This window comes from Ostrea edulis, chromosome 10 (assembly GCF_947568905.1).
Source record: "Ostrea edulis chromosome 10, xbOstEdul1.1, whole genome shotgun sequence".
In the NCBI taxonomy this organism is placed as follows: domain Eukaryota; kingdom Metazoa; phylum Mollusca; class Bivalvia; order Ostreida; family Ostreidae; genus Ostrea; species Ostrea edulis.
The window spans coordinates 24,798,576-24,823,556 of NC_079173.1; the positions used below are offsets into that span (position 1 = coordinate 24,798,576).

The following is a 24,981-nucleotide window of genomic DNA, read 5'->3' on the forward strand; positions in this document are numbered from 1 at the left end:
TAAATACAGTCATTAATAATGATAAGCTCTGTAGCTCATCAAGAACCCTAGGTAATCGATACACATACCCTTTCCTTCTCCGATTCACAATCACACTCGCATTTAATCCGAAGTTTTATGGTCAGTGTATCATAAAGTCCTACAGGTTTGATCTTGAGAATTTTATCTTCTTCGCCTTTTGGTGGACAATTTTTCACTTCCAATGTCACATTAAACTTCACCTGTAAAATGCATGATTTTGTACAACAGCAACATCAAATACTGTAAAAGTGATTATTTACGCTGGGGGTTAAATACGCGTTTTTCCACATCCAACATTACATGTGGGGGAAATACACGGTAACTGAATACGATATATATTGTTTTGCCTCGGACTAGAATGCCACTCTGTCATTGGATGACACATGTCACGTGACCTGTCTAAATTTCTTTAGACGGTGAGTAACAAAATTTAGACGGCAACATGGCGGACGCTACGTCTTACCAATTGCTCTGTTACCATAAAATAACTTTACCATTAACCAAAAGTAAGCGGTTGTCATCTTACTTGAATATTGAAATAAAAATAACATTTTCAAAAAATAGTATAAATTTGTTGAACATTGTGTTCAGGTATTGTTGTTTCTATGTTGAATTACTTCAGTTCAGTTCCTGTTGACTGTTCATGAATGAATTCATTGTATTTCTTTCTTATATTTATTAACAAACAAAAAGGTTTGGTCCTCGACATAACAAAACACTTATTTGGTTCGTTACCGACTGACTATGGGAATATGTCCGCTTGTTCAAGTCCATAGACGGCGAGGCAAAGGACTTGAACTCGACATATTCCCGTAGACAGTCAGTAACCAATCTAATAAGTAATATTATTATATCCACTATTTATAACAATACATGTGAGGGAAATTTAAGTGCTTATTATGTGAACATGTAATTAGTGTAAATTTCCCCCCATGCAAAAATAACCACCTTTCCTTTCTCATAAAATAATCGGGACAACATGCATCCTACAAATCAGTAAACAATTCACATCTTCATTTCCACCCACCGAAACTCACAAATCATTTCGATGAAGAATAATAAAACGAGGGATTATGGTTACCTTATAATAGGTATAAAGGCTAAAAGCAGATGAGCAACAGCATCGGTAATACTGCAAAATACACTCTTCCAATATACTCAATAATGCAATACTAAAGAGAGAAATAATGTTGGATACATCCTCCACTTTTCATCCATATCAAATTTCTCTGGTGTAGTATTCCTCCTTAACATGCCAACATCTGTTCTTAAGGTCATATCTGAAAAACCCATGCTTTTCCCTTCTAAGGCCAAGTGTTTGGCGGAAGAGCAATGAAAACCTCTGCATTTACCTATTTCCCAATGGAAACCTCTACTTACCGATTCCTTGATGTGCACTTAACGATTCTCTGATGAAAACCTCTGCACTTACTGATTCCCCGATGGACTCTGTACTTACCGATTCCCCGATGTGCACTTACCGATTCCCTGATAGAAACCTCTGCACTTACCGATTCCCCGATGGACTCTGTACTTACCGATTCCCCGATGGATAGGTTTTCACATTTGTTGGTAGCTTCTAAAACACTCCTGAAATAAAACCATTGACAATCATTTTAAAGAATATCAAATCTTACTGCTTTGTAAATAGGTGTCGCCACAGGGCATGTCTTCTTAATCTCCTTTTTTTCGTGGTTTGTCAAGGCAATAGAAACTTTCCATCAAACATGTTTTTGGATAGTTACAATTAGATGAAAGATACAATAAGATTTAGGATAGTGAGAATAAGGTTTAAAATAGTGAGAATAAGATTTAAAATAGTGAGAATATGATATAAGATTTAGGATAGTTACAATAACACTTAATAAAGATAGAATAAGATTAACTACAACATTTAGGATGGTTAAAAACAATAAGATTTAGGATAGTTACAATATCATTTAGGATAGTTAAAACCTTAAGATTTATGATAGTTACAATAACATTTAGGATGGTTAGAATAACATTTAGGACAGTTACAATAAGATTTAGAATAATCAGAATAAGGTTTAGGATGGTTAAACTAAGATTTAGGATATTTAGAATAACATTTAGGATAGTTACAATAAGATTTAGGATAGTTACAATAAGATTTAGAATAATTAGAATAAGATTTAGGATAGTTAGAATTATAAGATTTAGGATAGTTACAATAAGATTTAGAATAATTAGAATAACATTTAGGATAGTTACAATAACATTTAGTATAGTTACAATAAGATTTAGAATAATTAGAATAAGATTTAGGTTAATTAGAATAACATTTAGTATACTTAGTATAAGATAAGAATAGTTACAGTAAGATTTAGTATACAATATACATGTACTTACCCTTTGCATCTTGATTTGAACTTGACATCCACATTATCCGAATTTTCTACAATCAATTCCACTTTTGAGGTGATGGCCTATTAATTCAAAAGGGAAAGTGACATTAACACTTGGCATTAACACATGACATTGTCGTATGACATCAACCAATGATATTATCACATGACATCAACCCATGACATTATCACATGACATCAACCCATGACATTATCACATGACATCAACCCATGACATTAAGCCATGATATTATCACATGACATCAATCCAATGACATTATCACATAGCATCAACCCATGCCATTGTCACATGACATCAACTCACAATATCATCACATGACATCAACCCATGACATTAACACTTGTATACTGCAATGCTATCAATTCATTTAGTTCTGTTTCATTATGAAATTTAATGAAAAGGTGTGTTTGTAAAACACTATAACATTATGTGTAGCCATATAAATCGAGGCAAATTTGACCTTGACCATGATGGATGACCTTGACTTATTCACAAAATATGAAGTCCATCATGTAGCACAGACCAAATATCATGACTATGGTTAATATTTGGAGCAGACATAGAGACAATCAGCCCCCCCCCCCCCCCCCCCCCCCATTCCAATCATGGAGACTATTAGAATACAATGTCAAATAATCCAGCTTAATAGACCAAAGTTCGAAGTGAATTTCACTGTATGGACTTGCCATTATCAATGCGATGCATAATCAAAGCACTCGTGGTATGATCTACCATCAGCTATCTACTTCCTCTTTCGTTTTCGCTTACAATACACAGCGGATGTTACCAGCGAGTGTTCAATTAACTGCCTTTAACCTTCACACTATTGAGTACCATTTGAATACACCAAAATCTGAATATGGATTATGTTCCTTACCAAATAATTATCTCTGACCAGTTTTACGATATTCTGTGAATCCGATGCTAAGACCCCAGTTTCTGATCCCGCTATGATTGGTTTCAGCTGGTCGTAAATTGGTTTCTGATCCGCGGTGACAGCGAAGATAATGTTGACATTCTTCTCTTTTGCTTTGACAGCTACTTGGCTGATGGAAGGGTAGTCCTGTATGAATGTAAAGCGCTTTATTAACCAAGACATTTCAGATTCATGCCGCAGCATGCTTTATCTTCTATCCAGAAAACTGATATTTTGTGGTTCATGCAATTTCGCCTAGTAGGAGAATTTGTAGTTGAATGTACCGGTAATAGACAAGGACTGATTCAATGAAAAGATGTCATTGTAATTTGGTGTAATTAATTGCTAACAAATGTTGTGTGTAATTTATAATTAATGATTCATGTTAAAATGTACATGCAAATTTTAATTCCATGAATTACTTGACCAAACAGACATATGCTTCCTACTATTTTCCCTTTTATGTCAATTGCATTTCAGTGCACAACTCTTAATCATGGCGAGCAAAGCAAACAGGTCAGGGCTGCTTGCAGAACAAGTTCTGAAGATCAGGACTGCAAAAATTAGGATCTACACATTAATAATGTCCATTGAATTTTTAGCGTTAATTTTTTCCCCCAATATTCCTAAAATGATTGGTCTTTTTAGATTTCTAAAGTCACATCTCACTGATCTGAAGTAACAAACTGTTCTTCCTAGTCTTGCAGTGCACAACATTATGCCGGATGTATAACGAAATGTAGTATAAATTGATCATATCCGAAGCAAAATGATAGGTGTGTGATGTCACGGTCTGTGTTTTGACATCATAATACAACTGAATCCCAGTGGTGGATCACAGAAAATACAAATACCTGATTTGAGCTTTCTGTGTACATTCCGCTCCCACTCAAATGACAGTCTCCATCATTAGGTTTAACAATACCACCAAGCTACAAGTAAAAAAGATACATGTACACGAAATACTATTTTTGTCCAGTATCAACAATCGATGCAATTCATATGCATATTAATTACATAACATTTTATAATATTAAATATTTTACATTTCCAATGCTTTTGCCTTTAATATCTCTATAAATTGTAATGAAAGTCTTCCTCATGAAAATGTTTAATGCGAGAATGAACATAAATAAATATACAGTGAAAACTGGTTCATCCAACACCTCTACAATCTGCTTCACTTGGCATTCTGACTCTATTAATATTATTCTCAATTTCATATTTGAATTTTTTTTTCACACTGTTTACAGGGACAGAAATGAAGGTAGAATGTAAACAAGATGTGTTTGTGAAACACAAATGCCCCCGATAATGGCCAATTCTGAAGATGGCCAAGGTCAAAATGACAAATATCTTGGTACCAGTAGAAAGATCTTGTCACAAGAAATGCTTATTACAATATGAAAGCTCTAATATTTACCATTTAGAAGTTATGACCTATGTAAAAAAAATTAAAAGTAGGTCAAATGTCAAGGTCAAAAGGTTTAGTACCAGCGGAAAGGTCTTGTCAAAGCTCTATCACTTACTGTTCAAAAGTTATTTAAGCAAGGTTAAAATTTTTAAAAAGTAGATTAAACTCCAAGGTCAAGGTCACAGGGTCAATAATGTTGGTACCCATGGAAAGGTCTTGTCACAAGGAATACTCATGTGAAATATCAAAGTTCTATCACTTACTGTTCAAAAGTTATAAGCAAGGTTAAAATTTTCAAAAAGTAGATTAAACTCCAAGGTCATGGTCAGAGTAAATAATGTTGGTACCCACAGAAAGGTCTTGCCACAAGGAATACTCATATGAAATATCAAAGCTCTATCACTTACTGTTCAAAAGTTATTAGCAAGGTTAAAGTTTCAGACACAATGACAGAATTACAGAATGACAGACAGGACAAAAACAATATGCCCCTCAATCTTCGATCTCGGAGGCATAATAAAAAAACAAACTTCATTTTCGATAATACTGTACATCAGGGTATGTACATGATGAACTGTAATGCTTCATTCCAGCGTTATTCATTGCACATTAGCGCTTCATGAAGTATACTGGTGTAAAGTGTTGCAGTTCATACCCTCGTGTATTTTCAACAAGAGGCCCATGGGCCACATCACTCGCATGAGTCACCTTGGCCCTGCTGTAGTTCAGCTATTGTGGTTTTTGAAAGATAATTCTGTAATCTTTATTTCCATGAAAAATTTGGACCCCATATTGTGGCCCCAACCTACCCCTATCGGATCATATTATAACTATGATACAATGTTACAAGATGAAAAAATATATCATGGTATGAAATGCATAAAGGTCTTTCCATAAGGAATCTATATACAGAATATAAAAGCCCTTCCTTATACAGTTCAGAGGATATTGCCTTGGTTAACTTTTCTTAAAAGTAGGTCAAATTCCAAGGTCAAGGTAAACAAAATCAAAAACTTTGGTACCAAAAGAAAGTTTTGTCACATGGAATACAAAATTGAAATAACTTTAATCCCCTATAGCGGCCTCACCCCACCCAAGGAAACAACAATTTGAACAAATTCAAATCTGCACTACCCGGGGATACTTTCATATAAATATGAGTAATCATGGCCCTGTTGTTCTTGAGAAGATTTTTAAGGGTTTTTTCCTATAAATTCGAATGTAAAACGTTGAAACCCTATTGTGGCCACACCCTACACCTGGGAACAATGATTTGAACAAATTAGAATCTACAATATGAAGGAAGCTTTCATGCTAATTTCAATATCTCTGGTCCGGTGGTTCTTGAGAAGATTTTTATATGACCCCTCCCTATTTCTGCCTTTTCTTGCTTATCTTCCTTTTAAAGGGTGATTGGTACTTCGATTGAACAAACTTCAATCCCCTTCACCTAAGGATACTTTATGGCAAGTTTGATTGAAATTGGTCCAGTGGTTTTGGAGAAAAAAGTTGATTAATGTTAAAAGTTTACAGATAGACGTCGGACAAAATGTGATCAGAAAAGCTCACTTGAGCTTTCAACTCATGTGAGCTAAAATTGAATTGTATTTCTTAAAAACACCAAACATTCCCAGTATCCCACTCTCAAATCAGAAGACACTCTTCTGCAACAGAGATGTTGCAAAGATTAAGACAGGCACACAGGCCTTATAGCTCACCTGAGTATTAGTTAAAAGTATCACTAGTCCCAAGGGCTAAAAATCTAGAAACAATTTCCTGTTCTGAATATCTATTTAGTAAGCTAAATTCTAATACTCAGCAACAGCATAAAATAAGATGTGTTCTTAAAACTTCAATGCTCTCAAAAGTGCATATACATGTACTTAGTAATGAAAGGCTTTACATAATATGATACAGTGGAACCCCGTTATTACGTTCCCCCTTTATTACGTTAGTCCGCATATTACGTTGGAATTTCAAAGCACAAAACCATTTCTTAACAAACCTATATAAAATAGACCTCGTTATTACGTTGTCTTAAAATGCCGGGACTCGGTATTACGTTGTATATATTCCGACAAAAACGTAATAAACCCCTAATTATTCAATAGTGATTCTCAAAATAATAAGTCATTCACACCTTGACTGCCTGAGGCAGTCACCACGTAAATTTCCTGGTCTGTTTGGGGATTAGAGACGCTTGACTGATCACGCTTCGATAGATCTAGCGACATCAATACAGGTGAATACCCCGTATAGAAGCCAGTGATAAACAATTAAATAATGTTTATTTAGAAATTGTACTCTATGAAATTTACTTCATTTTTCATATTTTGATAATCAAAGAAATAATTTCTCAACCACCTGCGTGTTCAGCATAGTGTGATTACCTTCGCTATTAAAACTCTATTCACGGACAGCTTTGGTACCAAACAAGAAAGACAAAATTTATCGTAGCAATGTTACAACCGCTTGGGTAACTGCTTGGACATAGGTGACTAAAGGTGTTCAATTAAAAAAATTGTTCGTTGTTTGGACATGCAGCTTGGGTGTTCGTAAATCTCGTCCATACATACACCAATCTATCGGCCGATTTGACCACGGCATTTACCTCAGTGAATATTTTAAAATCCCTTGATGCGCACGTGATTTTAGTGCCATCATTTAGCGTTATAAATGAAATCTTCGTGCATCATATTTTTTTTATGTGGATTGCGCTTAAATTGTTCTCCGTGCATGTTTATCGTTTGTGAGAAGTGTGCAAGTGTTGGGTATCGTGTGCGTTTTGTGTCTATAGTTTTGTTGTTTTTTGGGTGGGATTTTTTTTATTGTGTTGTGTATTGTGTAATTAGAGAACTTAATAAAAACGATGTTTTGTTATTTTTTTTAATACGAATGTTGAATACGAACCGGAACGAGTTAATGAGAGAAATTTACATGAACGCATTGTTTTAAAGTTGAACAAAATGGCGGTCCAAACGAATGCAGAAAAAGCAACGTTTATCAAAACATCCTTATGTATCCTACACCGAAATAAAGAAAAGGGATAAGAACATGAAGAATTACGGACATTAAAGATAAGATGTAAATAAAAGAAAGTATCATAGTCTTTTAAACAAAGAAACAGTAGAGATATATTCACACACCCTTTCACGGAGTACCAACGGACGATATACAATTTCCAAATGATATTTTTAACGGATTTAACTGGGAACGTTTATTACGTTGCCCCCGGTATTACGTTATTTTATCGTGACAAAATGGAAAACGTAATAACGGGGTTCCACTGTATATGTATTACCATTACATGATATCACTAATTTGGACCCACCCTAGAGTCAAAACCCTGGGGTTGCTGTATCAGAAAACTTAAATAAGTCCTTCAAATGATCACTATAATAATTTTGGCTCCATCCTGAAACCAAACCCTTACCCCCTAGGATCACCAGTAAAATTCCTTTTAAATATCCCTTTAGTTTCAATTTAGTATCAATAGCATTAAAGCAAATATCATTTACATGTCTTGCACATATACACTATATATACCAAGTTTTACCCCGCCCTGGAGTCAGAACCTCTACCCCGAGAATCATGAAATTAAAAATTTTGGTAAAGTCTTTTCTGTTCTATATCATTATACATTTAGTTTTTCTTAAAGATATGCAGCTGTAGAGAAGACTTTTAAAAATTGGTCAATTTTTGGCAGTTTTTGCCCCGTCTATAAGGCCCCAGGAGTCCTGAAATTTACAGTTTATGTCCTCCTTGTCCAAAAGATGCTTCATACCAAATTTGAAAGGAATTGGAATAGTTCAAGAAGAAGTTAAAATTGTTCTATTGTTCACACATTTATTAACTGACCCTTTTGGCCTCACCCTGATACCAAAACCCTTACCTCTGGGATCATCAAATTTACAATTTTGGTGAAGGATTACCTGTTCTTTCTAAATATTCATTTAGTTTCAATTTAGTGTCAACAGCACTAAAGAAGGTATTATTTAAGTGTTTTACACATTAACACTATATACCAAGATTGGCCCCACCCTGGGGTCAGAATCTCTACCCCAGGGATCATGAAATTTACAATTTTGGTAGAGGCTTTCCTGCTCAACATCATGATGTATTTAGATTTCTTACACATGTGTGGTTCTAGAGAAGAAGATTTTTGAAAAATGGTCAATTTTTGACAGTTTTTGTCCCACACCTCAGGCCACCTGCAGGAGTGTAGGAATCCTGAAATTTAAAATTTATGTCTCCCTTGTCCAAAAGATGCTTCATACCAAATTTGAAAAGAATTGGAATGGTAGTTATGTAAAAATGTTCTATGGTTGACGCACGACACACGATGACGAATGCAGACCAATTGCAATTATAGTGACTCAGGCGACTTAAAAATAAAGGAGCAGGTTTACCTTTCCATCCCCTGCGTAGTGAAACCCAGCATCCGTGGAAAACAACAGCATCCTTCTAGAACGGTTTCTCCAACCGATCTCAGACTGTTAATAAAACAAACAGCAAAGTTATGTACTAACTGATGAACAAAGTTCTTACAAAACATCAACAGCTACAAGTTCAAGGTAAACTGAAATGACCTTTCACACCATTCAATGACCTTTCACACCATTCAATGACCTTTCACACCATTCAAAGACAAGTATAATCATCCACAACATTCAATAGACAAGTATGATCATCCACACGCCTAAATTACTCTACACTTGTTCTCAGACTCTTTTATAGTCCCGTGGGGATCCAGGTTGGAATAGGTCCTCAGTACCCCCTTGCTTGTCGTAAGAGGCAACTAAATGGGGCGGTCCTTCGGATGAGACCGCAAAAACCAAGGTCCCATGTCACAGCAGTTGTGGCACAATAAAGATCCCTCCCTGCTCAATGGCCATAATCGCCAAGCATAGGCCTAAATTTTGCAGCCCTTCACTGGCAGTGGTGACGTCTCCATATGAGTGAAATATTTTCGAGAGGAACATAAAACAATATTCAATCAATCAAGTAAAGTTTTATATTGTTAAATATTAATATGTACATTTAGTTGTCCATAACAACTGTTACATCATCCCCAATCATCATTCCACTGAGGTACAGTTTATTAGTCTGAGTCACAGTTAGACGTCAAGTTAATTAGTGTAATCCTGGTCCCATGTAAGGTGAACACACACACACTGCGTTTAAGAAGTACTTGATACTATGAAAGTATTGAGGGAAATCAAGATGATGGTAGTATTTATTAATTATAATGTACCCAACGGTCAGCATTGGGCTCTGTCAGAAAAATCAAGATGATGGTAAGAATGTGATGATGTGGTATTTCAAAAGTTGACATTTACATGGTTCGTACAGAATTCTATGACCTTTATTATTCTATTGACATGAAGAGTTAAAACCAATGTACTTTCCAGTGAAACACTCATTTACGATTTGATTATGATGCCCTGTATACACGTACTTCATTACATTCATAACACCATAAAAACTGATGAAAAAAACAAGTCTTTGCATCGATGGTATTTTTCAAAATAAAAATTCCACAACGTAGACATTGAGCATTATCATATTATTATTAGTAAAAACCAATGACGGACAGCTCTAAAAATTTTGAAATGTCAAAATTGCGAAAATCGGAATATGTACAGTGAAATCATAAGGTGTATTTTCGGCCCTAAAATCGTAAGCCTTATGCCAAAATTGTGAGGGTTGGCAGCTCTGTATTATATAGTTTATCCCAATTCACCTTTGAATTAGAACGCTTTACCCGATATAGTATTGCGTTGTGTGACGACACAATTGAATGAGACGATTGAAGAGTTTGAATGACGTGTTTGATGTAATACAACAAGAGTTTTCATTGGCCGATTACAGCCCGCCCACTTTCTCGAGTGGATTCAGGTGACCGGTGATCAGATAAGATGGAGGGTAGTTGCAGTCCTGCAAACAATAAAACTCGGCACAATTGTGTGGTTTCGGGACAGGCTGGCACGGGAAATTTAGTAAATCTATCACATTACCAAATTACATTGGAAATGTTCATGACCCCCCCCCCCCCTCCCCCGCTTCGACTCCAACCCACGTTTTGATAAGCAGGACAGGACATTTGGATGTATAAATGTTACTGTATACGTTTGAGAGTATACCCACGTGAAGGCGCGCGTGCGTGTGTGTGTGAATTGAAGTTTTCTTATTACGTTGTGAAATTTACTTTCAACAGAAACGAATGCAGCCATGAATAAGCGAAGTTATCATTTTTAACGTTTAAAAAAATAAATAAAGTATGTATTAATAGAATAATGTTCAAGATCTATTACCTCGCTCACTAGAACATGTTTACTGCTAATTATAATATTTACTATTTTTTATTTTATCGACCAATGAAAAAAGGGCTATCCCAAAATTATGTCTACGTACGTCCACCTTTCAGCGATTTCTCGCATTTGAGAAGCAGTAGACGATGTTTTACGGTTGATTATAGCCGATAAATGGACTTTATTTCCAGTTCACCATGACGATGCGAGAGGTAAGACCTTGACAGAGTTGCTTCTAAACGGTAGGGTTCTAATTATTGTATTATATCGAACTTTTCGCCGAAATTTTCAAGCGAAGCAGCTGGTAAAAACGAAAACCAAGATGGCGGCGTGGTATACCTTGTCAATATTATGTTTACAGGAAGACAATTTTTTTTTATTATAGATATTTAAAACGTCGAGTGCCTGTGGGACCAAAGAAAGTTTCTGTTGCATTTCGCAATTGTATTACAAACAGATTCAATTGTGTCGTCACACAACGCCATACTATATCAGCCAAAGCGTTCTAATTCAAAGGTGAATTGCGATAATAGTGTTATCTAAATATGGCGTGTATTGAAACGGAATACATAGGGCTTCATAAGTATGTAATTATATTCCACTCAGTCACATGTGGAAGAGTCCATCCGTGTGACTCTGTGAAGAATTTAGATTGGTGGAAATCCCATTTCATCCACACCGAAACTCTCACTATGTATAGTTAAACACACGATAGCCCATGATGACTGTATCCATACCTCACAAGCTACCGCCTGCATGATGGCGTCAAACCCTCCCTCAGGGGCATCCAGGTTTCCAGACACCTTGGCTGCTCGGACTTTGTCCTGTAACAAGGTAAAAACATCCATTGAGAAGTTATATAATTATCAAAACTAAAACGAATTGGTAAGACACACATATCTCTACAAAACACTGCATGGCAGGGTGAAATATGGTTTTCTCGTTCAGCTGATTTAGGATTGCAATCTTGACTACAAAGTGATCTACACATCAAGTTTAATTCCTTTTTCTTTCATCATTAACGACTTCCACTTTGTGACCAAATATTAACGACTTCCACTTTGTGACCAAATGTTCCCCTTTCATACTATTTCATAACATGTTACCAATTTAAACCCTAGTAAATACTGTAGAATTAGTGTGACTAATACCATGACATTTCTCAATCCAATCTATATTTACCCCAAGTATTGTAGAATTAATGTCGAATTTCAAGACAATTCTAAAACCAATTTCAACTTACCCTAGTAAATATTGTGGAATTAATGTCGAATTTCGTAACATTTTTTAAAAACAGATTTTAACTTACCCTAAATATTGTGGAATTAATGTCTAATTTCATGACATTTCTAAAACCGTATGCTTTTTCACACCCTGGACAAGGATTGTTAATTCTGAAATGAAAATCAATTTACAAATGAAATCACTTCCTGTAAAATAAAACATCACATTAAGTACATATAAATATATCTAATATATTCTCATTTCCTTGCATATGAACCATAAAACATGCAGATGTCACCTTTATACCGAATAAATCATGCAACAAATAAAAAATAAAAAAAAGTTTTAAAACGGCATTTTTAACAGGTCAACTCTATATTAACTAATCCTGTATAAGTAATTAAATAAATCCTGTTTAATTAGTATATTATTTGTAACATGTCAACTAGATGAGAATAGGAGAATGTTGTGTACAGTAGTTCCCTGTAGTACTGTACATATAAAGATTCATCATTATGTATTTCTGTTTAACTTTCAGTGGTAGCTCAGTGGTAAAGCGTTCTGTAACTGTGAGGTTGTGAGTTTGAGCCCCACTTGTGCCATGGCCGAATTAAACCTAACACGTACACATACATGTAGGTAGTGATTGCTCACCAAATGCTTGGCAGTTAGAAGTAAGAATCACAAGTCTTTCCGATATGACCTTAAAACCGATATCCTACATCATGGCAGGCATTAGCACGATAAAGAACCCTCACTACTACGGCCCTGACTGCTAAGCATAGGTCTAAATTTATGGTACTTCAACTACAACTGGTGACGACTCAATGCAAGTGAAAAATTCTTGTCAATGACGGGACGTAAAACGAACAACTAAGATCATCAATGTAATATATGTTTCACCGATTGTAACATGCCATTAACCCAACTGATGAGAAACCAAAGTATTTGACATCCGAAATATTCTGTAACAAACACAATTATGTAATTCGAATAAATTTGGCTTTTTAAAATTGTGATAGCTTTTTCAATTTTGCATAAATGTGTACATGTATATTACTGGTGTAAATATGATGTACATAGTGGGTTTATAAAACAGTTAGTAAACAAAGGCAAACCATAGGCAGATAAAAAATTCTAAATGTGAAAGATTTAAATCTCACAAACTACAAGCCTTGTCAGTAATATATTCCACGATTAACTTCATTATATTCATTTTTATATCAATACAAAATATCATATGGAAACTATTACTTAATAATCTAATATAAAAGGTACAAATTGAAATGAAGAGGCACAAAACTATTACTACAATACCTTTATGTATTATATAAACAATTGTATACATAAATTTGTACTGAAAATATTTCACTGGTACTTGTACAAAGTACGTGGGCAAGTATATATAATAAAGTAATCATGCATGTATGATCTCTTTAACTCTCTGACTATCAATAATTATATATAATATACCATGGTTTGTGGTTTGATATGATTTATATTCAAGGCTCTGGGATAGAAAACACACAACTCATTGAATATAAATTGTTTCAAACCACAAACCATCCAGGGTTTTATCCAGCATCTAGATGTTACTACCCATTTTATATTTAAGGGGAATTTTTTGAGAATGCAGTCATGAGCTTCCAGGGGATGGTGGTGGGAGACACCCATGGAATATAAATTGATTGATTACTCATTTTATCTATATTGTAAGTCTGACAATTATAGAAAACGACTTAGAATATATAAAAATGATTTTGTTGAAATTTCTCATACAATTTTGTAAAATTTCTACAATTAAAGGGGATTTATAATCTGTGGAAGGAGAAATATCCATTTGTTGCCAAAGGGGAAAGGTACCTTTTACCGGTAGTAAAAACAACCTAGATAAATCCCTGCCATGGGAGATTCTTTTTATGACATGTTAACACATACATTTCCTTTATTCATTTACGTTACTGTATGGTTGGGAATTTTGATTCCAGAGATTTTGTGAACAAACTACGTAAAATTGATGTTTGTGACATCATAAACAGCAAAGGAAAACATAGTATAATAATTAAAATTTATGTGATGGGTGATATCCACTGGATAAAAGGAGTAAACATTGTGATAAAATTATTTCATCTGCAAGTTTCTGAAATTGAAAACACATCTACATCTAGTATGAAGTAACCCTCTCCTCCACAGGTCCCAGACCACAAGTACACAAACAAAGAATATCCACTCCAAACTGTGTGCTGCTCAAAAGTGTTCTCAAGAATGGTATTTGTGCAGAATTTGAAGAAGAAAGTCACTCATTTCAGAGTGCGAAGAACAAACTGCACCTGAATAGTTCTATTGATGATGCTGATAATGCAACTTCATATTTGCTTACAAAAGTTTTTTTTTATCATCCAGATCACGAAGAATTTAAACTCCTTATAAGGGGAAAGTCATAATGTAGCACAAAAATTCAAATTCACTGTAGATTTAAAGTCTTAAATACTTTAAAATTATCTGGTTCAGTCTAATTTCTTTCTTTCTTTTTTTTTTAAAATTAGCAGTGGACTCATATCATATGCATCATGACAACTTTCAAAGAAATTATATACGCAGATTTAACTCCACTGTATTCAGATTTTCTGTGAATCTATTTTTCCCGTCAACATAATCAAGTACGAAGAAATCAATTCAATAATGGCATGGGGGCAGCAATCAACTAAAGCCCTGAAAAGTACATCCTACAAAAAGTAGGGATTGTCTCAAAATTCCCGGTAGCTTACAACAGCCAAATTGAATTTAGATGAATTACTATTATCTGTATACCAGAATTTTTTTTCAATGTCTCAGATTTTTCAAGAATTACACAGAGTTACTCAAAGTGTATCACTCCAAGACCAGTTTCTTGATTGGTGAGAAAGTTGTTAGCAGGAATTGCACTCTTCAACAGTGTAGCAATAGTGGTGGAGTTACTGTGAACAAGTGAATATTATGTGGATCACAATTCCTAAGAGCTTGGAATTTCTTTTTTCTCCTGGTTCTGAGACAATCCCTTTATTGTACACATATATATTTTTTTTCACAAAAAAGCCAAGGTGAAGTGGAGAAGGATTAATTTAGGTGGATGGTCCACTTACGATCCGTCATTTGCTGTCCTGGTGTAAACGACAAAGTGTCATCAATGTAAAGTGGGTGTGTCACATCAAACACAATGCACATAGTGTCATCAATAAAGTGGGTGTGTCACATCAAACACAATGCACATAGTGTCATCAATGTATATGCCAAACACAAAAGACATCACGGATATATATATACATGTATATATCTTAACAAATATGATTTGAAACACTGATATACTCTATCAAATCACTAATTCATGAAATTTTCTATCTGTGATCTCGACTAACCGTATTTAACAATGAGGAATCATTATTGCAAACATTCATAATGATTTATCATATTGCATAAGTTGGGTAGATGATGAAGAGTACAAATATATTAAAGAAAATTCTATTTTTTAATCCAAACATCCACTCAAATTTAAGTGAAAATGAAGTTCTGCAAGATGATAAATGATTTGCAATAAAACTTGCACAATATTGAACTTTAAAATTTGATATGTTACATTAACTCATGAAAATGCCCCCTGCTTACAAGATCTATATCAAACAACAATTTTTACCATCTGAATGTTCGGCTAGGGTGACTTTCCTTTCGACTTTTCTACTTACGAAATCATTACAGAAATTGAAAATTTTCTTTCCATCACTAAAATTGGTCGCAATTTATCCACCCCTTAAGAATTATAATTAGATTGGTGGAAATCGAATGGAAAATTTAAAAAAAAATTTAAATGCCAGATACAAACAATTTCCAGAAATCGCAAATTTAACAAAAATAAATTAAAAAATTGCGGCATGCTGATTTTTGAGGAACAGGCAGGGATCATAAACTAACAATTAATTTTATGTGGCCTATCAATGAGAGTGAAAATAAAGTTGAAATCTACTGGTTAGACAAAAAGCCCTCCTATATATATATTTGCCTAGCCTGATCAAATTCTCACTAGTGTCAGGCATTGGGCTAGTCCTTCTGACACAAACTGATTTCATGATATTTAATAAAATCACATTTACTATGAAAAAATCTTATCATCATAGTCATTAATGTCCTCCTCTAGCTGAAAAACAATTAGTTTGGCTGCCATACATTTAATATGGATCCACTCAGTGCAGACTGAAGCAATCTATTAAGCTTGAGAATGAAAAATGCAGTTTTAAAAATTGAATGAATATTCATAAGTAAATAGAATTCTACAACATTTTCCATGCAGATACAGCTGTCCCTACAGTGCTGACAAATAAATTAAGTTGACTGACTTCAAATTACTAATTTTCCCCTAGTTCTGAGCTGTTTAAAACACAACAGATTTTCCTCGCCATCATCCTGTGCCTTTCTACCTACTTGTTAGGCGCTGTGCTGACATAGGGCATCACAACTTTATCCACAAAAGACCCAAAGCCCAGCTTGAAGTTCTTTGTGATGGTGCTCATATCCTCAGCTATAAAACAGAATATAAAATAACAATCACATGACAACAGAAACACAAAAATAAACATCAAATTTAATGAAATCAAACTCTATGGAACTCTCTAGAATTCAATCAAATTCATGAAGGAATCTTTCTTTTTTTTTAAGAATTCTTATCACAAAATGAGAGACAACTTATTTTGCTAATAAATAATTTAAAGCATATTCATTTGGTATTCTCTATTTCACCTGAAATCGTAAGATCAATAATGTTTACAATGTATAAGCTTTGGTGATTTTAAGGAGGTATACTACATTGCCATAATGGCCAACTTCCTTTTGAAACTTGAATGAAAATATATATATCAGCAATACATGTATATTCCTTTCAAATTTAATTGCCTAGCTGGGTAGCTCAGTACGATTATGTATTGACTGCTAATCTGTAGTTTTGGCGTTTAAGTCCTAGAGCTGAAGTTAAATTTCTTGTTCGTGCTTTCTACTAAAACTACATTTCTTCACTAAATTAGGTAAATTTGAAAAATTTCAATTTCAAAATATTATTGTACACTTATATATATCCTCCACTTTTCTTCCCTCTTAGATTTCTCTGTGTGGTATTCCTCCTTAATAAAAAGTCATTGATCAATAGAGATAATAAAATACAACAGGTGTCCTCAACTATAAAATACAACAACAGGTGCCCTCTACTATAAAATACAACAACAGGTGCCCTCTACTATAAAATACAACAACAGGTGTCCTTGACTATAATAATATAACAACAGGTGCCCTCTGCTATAAAATACAACAGGTGCCCTCCACTATAAAATACAACAACAGGTGCCATCCATTATAAAATACAACAAGTGCCCTCCATTATGAAATACAACAACAGGTGCCCTTCATTAAAAAATACAAGTGCCCTCCACTATAAAATACAACAACAGGTGCCCTTCATTATGAAATACAACAACAGGTGCCCTTCATTATGAAATACAACAACATGTGCCCTCCACTATAAAATACAACATGTGCCCTCTACTATAAAATACAACAACAGGTGCCCTCTACTATAAAATACAACAACAGGTGCCCTCTACTATAAAATACAACAACAGGTGCCCTCCATTATAAAATACAACAACAGGTTCCCTCCACTAAAAAATACAACAGGTGCCCTCCATTAAAAAAATACAACAAGTGCCCTCCATTATAAAATACAACAACAGGTGTCCTCGGCTATAAAATACAACAACAGGTGCCCTCCACTATAAAATACAACAACAGGTGCCCTCCACTATAAAATACAAAATGTACGTGTGCAACATTACATCTAGCTTGTAACCTAATGTTACCCGATAACATACCAATCTTGACTCCGAGACTGGCCAACTTCTCTTTGTCGTCTGCCATGGAATTGGATAAGTCCATAAGGTAGTAAAGGTCAACTGGGTAGTTCTCAGCCAATCGGAAGGTCAGCTCAAAATTCTGAGGGTCATCTACAAATAGTGTGATACATGAGCACGAATTTTTCAACAAATGTACACATGCTTCTGATTAAGAAGCTGGCCATGATACGAGTATTAAATACAAATGCCCTTAATACTGTCTCTTCAGCATTTCTTGCACCCAACAATTCCTGAACCCTTAATGAACACCTACACATTCAGGGATTTTCAAAACCTGATTTCAATAGCCAGTGCTAATCATATTGGGAAAAATAGAAATATTTGGTAAAAATTAAGAGAACACTTATAATTCTTTAGAATTTTTACAAAGCAAACCTAATTGGTGGTAAAGAAAGATGGCACTGTTCCAATAATACCAGGGGCATAAAAAGATATAGCCTAGAGATTTCCTGCATGTAATTTTCCATCAAAGCAAGCATGAGTTCCTAAATGAGGATGTAAATATTGAACTGGCATGGGATTGTTATTGACAAACAATGGTGATTATTGTTGACAAACAATGGTGAAATTGACAATGTAAAAATTTCCTATCAACTATGTACAGAAGAAAGTTCTTCATGATATCATATAATTGCCATATGCTTGCTCCATTCAAATTTCAAAACATGATATACTTCAATTTTAATAAAAAGAAGGTTAGAAAAAACAAACTTCTTACGGTGCTCACTACACCTTGAAATTTTTTCTCAAATCAGTACGAATTGATTTAATCATAAAAGATATGATATATAAATGTGTAAATATGCCAAAAAAGGCAGAAAATATACAAATTTGGATATAAAACTTGATTTTCGAAAAAAATTTATTTCAACACATATGAACAAAAGACTCTGGTGGATTTGAACTCGAGATCTGAGGTTCACCAGCCCAATGCTTTAACCACTGAGCTACAATGATAGACAAACAAATCGATTGATACAAATAATTTCACAAAACATTTAAATCGCCATCTTGTGACGTGGTGTCATACAGAGTATAAGCTTTAGTGTAGTGAGCTACCTAATGTACACCATCATGCAATAATGACTTACTTGGCCGTAGCTCCAAATCAATTTCTTGCGGCCTGATCTGTACAGCATATTTATTTCTATCTCCGTCTACTAATCTCTCATCCTGCCACACAAGTAAAACAGATTTCAAATCTCTAATAGCCATGGATTTCTAAATTTCTAACGTCTATCACTATAATTCAAAATCAAAAGATTATGCAAATCCAGTTTAGCATATTGACACATATCACTGCTGCTTTTATATTCAGTGTTTAATATTTTCCTATTCAGTAATAATGTTCATCTTTTAAGTAAAGAAAATAGACAAAAATAACACTGCAAATTATTTTTACAGAATTGGATAATTTTGTGATATTGTACCCGCAACGTTATTCTTGACATGATAAACGATAGAATACGATACAGGCATGATAGGATAGGATCAGGGTTTGACATTTACTTTTTTGAGCACTAGACCAGTCGGGCTACTTCAAATGATTTTTACTAGCCCTGACCAACTTTCCAAAGAAAAAAACCCTGGTGGTTTCTCCATATTTAAGTACTTAATTCAAATGACAAACGTTAAGTTTAAACTAAAACGTACTTAATTGTCTCAAAAACATCTTTTAGTCTCGTCATTCAATTTTATGCTTTTATTTTCAAACGCATTTTCTGTTTCTTTAAATTCTACTCGGCACAGAAATTCTTTAGTCCATTTGTTAGAATAAAATGGTCTCAACCGCTTTTTTAAAATTTCTATTTCATAAGCCCTGCTTTGTTTCTTCCCAATCTATTCCTTTTTTTCTCTCGGAACATCCTTCCTTGAGGACGAGAAGTCGAGACATTCCCGCACATGTGTCAACACCGAAAAATGGCTATTTACGATGTAATTTATTAATTTGATAGACACTTTCTTATATTCAATTAAAATAAACTGTTTTAGTTTTTTAAATGAAAATAAATTCAGTTTATATCTACTTATCCGAAACATAACTTTACACACATTAACAAAGAGTAAATATCGTAAAACATCACTTCCGACAGCGACTTATATATTAGAACTAAAAATAGAGATTTTGTCATCATGCGGTTCAAAATTGCTCGCAAACTCTTTACAGTTCTTTTTGTTAGTTAAAAATAAGATATCTTACGGTTTAAACTAAAGTTTCTTGTTTATTTTTTCAACACGACCAGTCGGACTAGTAAATCGATATTTTACCCAACTGTACCTATCATTTAGTAGATTCGGTCGGTCGGACGTGCCTTAGTGTCAAACCCTGGGATACACGCACGATACGATAGGATACACGCACGATACGATAGGATACAAGATAAACGCAAAACCTGATAAACGATCTTCACGATAGACCTGATAAATGCAAAACATGATAAACGATCTTCACGATAAACGGAAAACCTGATAGAAATGTTGTAAATTTAGAATCAATTTAGACAGAATGAAATTTTGATACCGACAACATAATTACATTATGTTGGTAATAATGCTGAAGGATTTTATTTCAATATTCATTATACACCTAAAACGTATAATTTCTTTAATACCCAGTCGTACTTTAAAAAATATATTTTTATTTCAATTTTTTACGCCATCACAGCTAAAATCAGAAAACTAAACTGTATTCGGTATTTAATTCATTATTTGATATCTATTTGAATTTTCCCAGCCAATGATTCTAAAATTATAATTGTCACCTAATGTTTAATATATAAATTATACAGTGAATTAATTAAATGTAATATAATGTAGTGATATCATGCTTCAGTAGCTTTCTAATTCTAATGTCTATTATCTTGAATGGAAAATAAACCAAGGAATATTTTGTGTGTAGCTAGGAGGGGGTTATTTTGCATCAAGCTCTAAGTTCACCGGTCATTCAACAATTACAATAATTTATTTTCATCATGACCGCTTTAAAAAAAACATCCACTGCATTACCCCAAATCTTCATACATTAGATATTTCTACACGATGAGTGATGATTAGTATTCATAAGTAATTGGAACATATGTATTTGAATTGATATTTTAATAACAAAAATAAATAAACTATGAAATAATAAATAAATAAAACATGGCTTTTTTAAATTCACAATATTGAAACGCTTAAAAAAATTGTGCTTAATATGTAAAAAAAAAAATAAAAATACAAATAATCATCAATCCCGGTATTAATTTCCAGTATCTACCCATACGATTATAGGTACAAGTATACAAGTAAAAAAAACCAACAACGATGACAGCCGAGTCGTGCCCAGTAGGGCAGACTTTTGGGAGATACAACACCCATGCACTATGTTTGCAGTCAAAACATGGGTGATACACAGACACTCACAAGTTCAATGGTGGGTATATAAATAGAACACAGGTGGGAAAAAAATCAGAAGAAAACGAGCCTTTATTAAAATATATGTAATAAACAACGTAATTTAGTGATTTTTCCTTTAAAATCGGAACTTCCTATTTCTCTGTTAGTGTTAATTACAAATAATTGTTTCTAGACAAGCAAATGTTTATGAACTGTACATAAAGGAGCTTTCAAATTTACGGTCCCCGGTTTGCTCGGCAAACCACTGCCTACTTTTCACATTTCTTAGAATGAAATTGTGATAAATTTTCACCCTCTCTGGACAGACAAATAGCTCTTCTTCTGCCTTAAAATCGACAGCTTTATTTTCTCCAAATATACTGTCTTTTCTCGATTCCTAAAAATAGCTTCTTTAACAAAACGAATAAAGCTTTCGAAAAGTATCGTACTTTTTCATTAGATTTTATATACAATCCCGATAGTTTCCAAAGATACACAATAACGATTTTCACGATAAACGGAAAACCTGATACACGCAAAACACGATAGACCTGATAAACGCAAAACACGATAGAAAACGGAAAACCTGATAAACACAAAACACGATACGATAGGATACACGCACGATATGATAGGATACACGCACGATATGATAGGATACACGCACGATAGGAGTGTCAAGAATAACGTTGCAGGTACTGTATTGACATCTGCTAGGACGATACATGTTATTTTTTTGGCCACAGCAACAATGATTTACCCCAGACTTTGTTAATAGCAACACTTACCCCGGGCTTTGTTTATAACAACACTTACCCTGGGCTTTTGTTAATAACACTTACCCCGGGCTTTGTTAATAACAATACTTACCCCGGGCTTTGTTAATAACAACACTTACCCCTGACTTTGTTAACACAGACGACGGATTCACGATGTCTTTACACCTTGGTTTGTCGTTAATCAGTTTCTGGTGAGTGGTCAGCAGGTCACATCTGGGATAATTATTGGTATCATATTCCTAAACAACAAAGCAATCTTTCATTAGTAATGTGTCATTAAGATATCATTTATGTGCAGTGATTTTTCAAAAGGGTCCTGTGGCTTTCGAATTGGGAAAAATTGTCAACATTTTGATCAAATTGGGAAAACCTAGACATTATTGTAAACATGTTAATAAATATATCATATCTAACAAGAAATCGAACACAAATTGATGTAATTCTTCTTTTATTTTACATATTTAATTTCCTTTTTTTTTTAAGATCTTAAGTTTTCGACTATTCTTTCTAAATCATCTAAAATTGATGCGTCTTTGTCATGTCGTACATAAACTATACACATTGAACTTATCTTTAAAGAAATACGTTTTTTTACCAGTTTTTATTATTGGGAAAAGTGCAAGTTAAATTGGGAAAAAAATGAAAATTTTTGGGAGGGGAAAGGGTCGATATTCGGACCTAAAATGGGTCTTAAAAAATCACTGATGTTTCTCTTTTGGATTTGAAATACATGATTCATCAATAATTGATATACATTGTATTTATACAATTCATGTAAAATTAAGGTAAATCTATACTCGACCTTAAATGGACTCAATCATGAAAAAATTGCCTTTACAAGATAAATATATATTCCAGTAATAGATAGACATTGAAAAATATATATCTTGACATGCTATTTTCATTGTTATTGCTTTTCAAAAGTAAGCACCCCATCAACATTAAGGAAAATGCACTCCTCCTTCTTTATTTTTCTTAATAATTATTATTTTCCCAAACAAATGGGCTGTAATAAGCAACATAGACTATATACCCTTTATTTAATAATAAGTAATCATTTATTCTAATACATTGGTTTTTTAAATAAATATTTTCATGATGTATACTTTGAGAGCCTAAACATGTTAAAAGAAATACTCTAAGAAATGCCATTTGACGTCAATATTGGTCTTTTCCCTAATTTTTATGGACTAAACCTTGAATTAATTGTTTTTAATTTACAGATTATTATCTTAGAATAAGGATTTGAGTAAGAAAATTATAATTCAGTGCTCCAAGTCGCATCTGCTATCAGGTCGCAAAATGGCGACCTAGAAATATTTCTGGTCGCCATTTTCAAATTTCTAGTCGCCATATTCAAAATTTCTACTCGCCATGGTAAAAGATTTTGTAAATAAGACTTGTAAGAAAAAAATCAACACCCATGCATGCGTTTTGTTTGTTTTATTTTTAAACTGAATAGAAATGTGCTGTGAAACAAGCTGGATGCTAACAAGTCAAGTATTTACTCTGGCAAAAGTTGTATTGCGTTGGGTCATTTTACTCGCAACTTGGAGCACTGCATATGAAGGTCTGCAGTAACCTTGATCTTTGACCTCATGACCAAAATTTCTCCAAGACCTGGTGCCTTCTTAAAATCGTTGCTCAACTACCTTAAGTTTATATAAACCACAAAACAGTCTATGTTGAAAACATTTTGATTTCTCGTGTCACAATGAAAAAATTACAGTAAAGTTAAAGACTGAAGGCAGGGATTTTTTAAGGTCTTGATTTCAAGGGCCTGGGCCTTTCCAATAGGGAAAAATAGCGACATTTGCATGAAATTGGGAAAAATGTTTCATACAAAGAAGTAGGGAGAAAACCCATCCAGAGTGCATTAAGGTATAATTGGGCTCCTTCTGACTTTCAACATTGGTGGCAAGGATGACTGAAAACAGCAGTGCATGAAATCCTTTGCTCCTGTCCTACATGTCAACGGGCATAATGGGCAGTAAGTAAGTAAACTTCTTGTCCTCCATACATCTCTAAAACTTATATCTACACCTAAAACTTACTGCGTCTGTACAAAAAGCACACAGTGTGGAAATGGCGATACACTCTCCACACGTGGTGGTCTTCTCCTTTAGACATGGGTTTTCCTGGGTCGGTGTCAAACTGTCGGTCCCTGTGAAGAAAAATAATGTCACACAAATATAAATCATGTACATTACCAATTTACCATGATTATGTTGAGATATATTGCTACCAAATGCTAATTACGTAATTTTAAACACAATAGACCATATATAATTAAACAACATGCTGTAAAAACAAAACATTAAAACCTACCCAACTTTTCAGACCAAGGACAGCCCTGGACCCTACCTTTACTTTTTTTCCTACTTGTTCATTCACGAAATTATTATTCCAAACATAAACAGGGCTTAATTGACCCTTTTTGGTACAGGGTCCAGTACCTTTTTATTTGGGAATTTTACATTGAAAAAGTGCTATCTTAAGAAGAGTACTCAGATCAACAACAAAAAAATGCATTGTAGATAGAAAAACAAACTGCAGTCATTTATATATCGTGATTAAAGGTACACATGCTCCAAGTTTTATGTTGGATATAAATAAAAGTTAA

The 24,981-nt window shown here is 34.0% G+C and overlaps 1 protein-coding gene across 6 annotated transcripts in view; it reads right to left on the bottom strand.

Moving 5' to 3' along the window:
- Positions 1–24,981, bottom strand: part of LOC125665607 (integrin beta-1-B-like) — a 40,715-nt gene that overhangs the window by 11,475 nt on the left and 4,259 nt on the right. For all 6 annotated transcript variants that reach the window (XM_056152333.1, XM_048898325.2, XM_048898328.2 and 3 more), the window contains exons 3-15: positions 24,413–24,522; positions 22,478–22,597; positions 19,296–19,377; positions 18,163–18,294; positions 16,727–16,823; positions 12,360–12,444; positions 11,788–11,874; positions 9,149–9,232; positions 4,180–4,257; positions 3,287–3,472; positions 2,392–2,468; positions 1,560–1,611; positions 69–221 (exon numbers count right to left, since the gene is read on the bottom strand). In XM_056152333.1, coding sequence (XP_056008308.1) covers positions 69–221; positions 1,560–1,611; positions 2,392–2,468; positions 3,287–3,472; positions 4,180–4,257; positions 9,149–9,232; positions 11,788–11,874; positions 12,360–12,444; positions 16,727–16,823; positions 18,163–18,294; positions 19,296–19,377; positions 22,478–22,597; positions 24,413–24,522 — 1,343 coding nt within the window. The remainder of the gene's footprint in view (positions 1–68; positions 222–1,559; positions 1,612–2,391; positions 2,469–3,286; positions 3,473–4,179; positions 4,258–9,148; positions 9,233–11,787; positions 11,875–12,359; positions 12,445–16,726; positions 16,824–18,162; positions 18,295–19,295; positions 19,378–22,477; positions 22,598–24,412; positions 24,523–24,981) is intronic.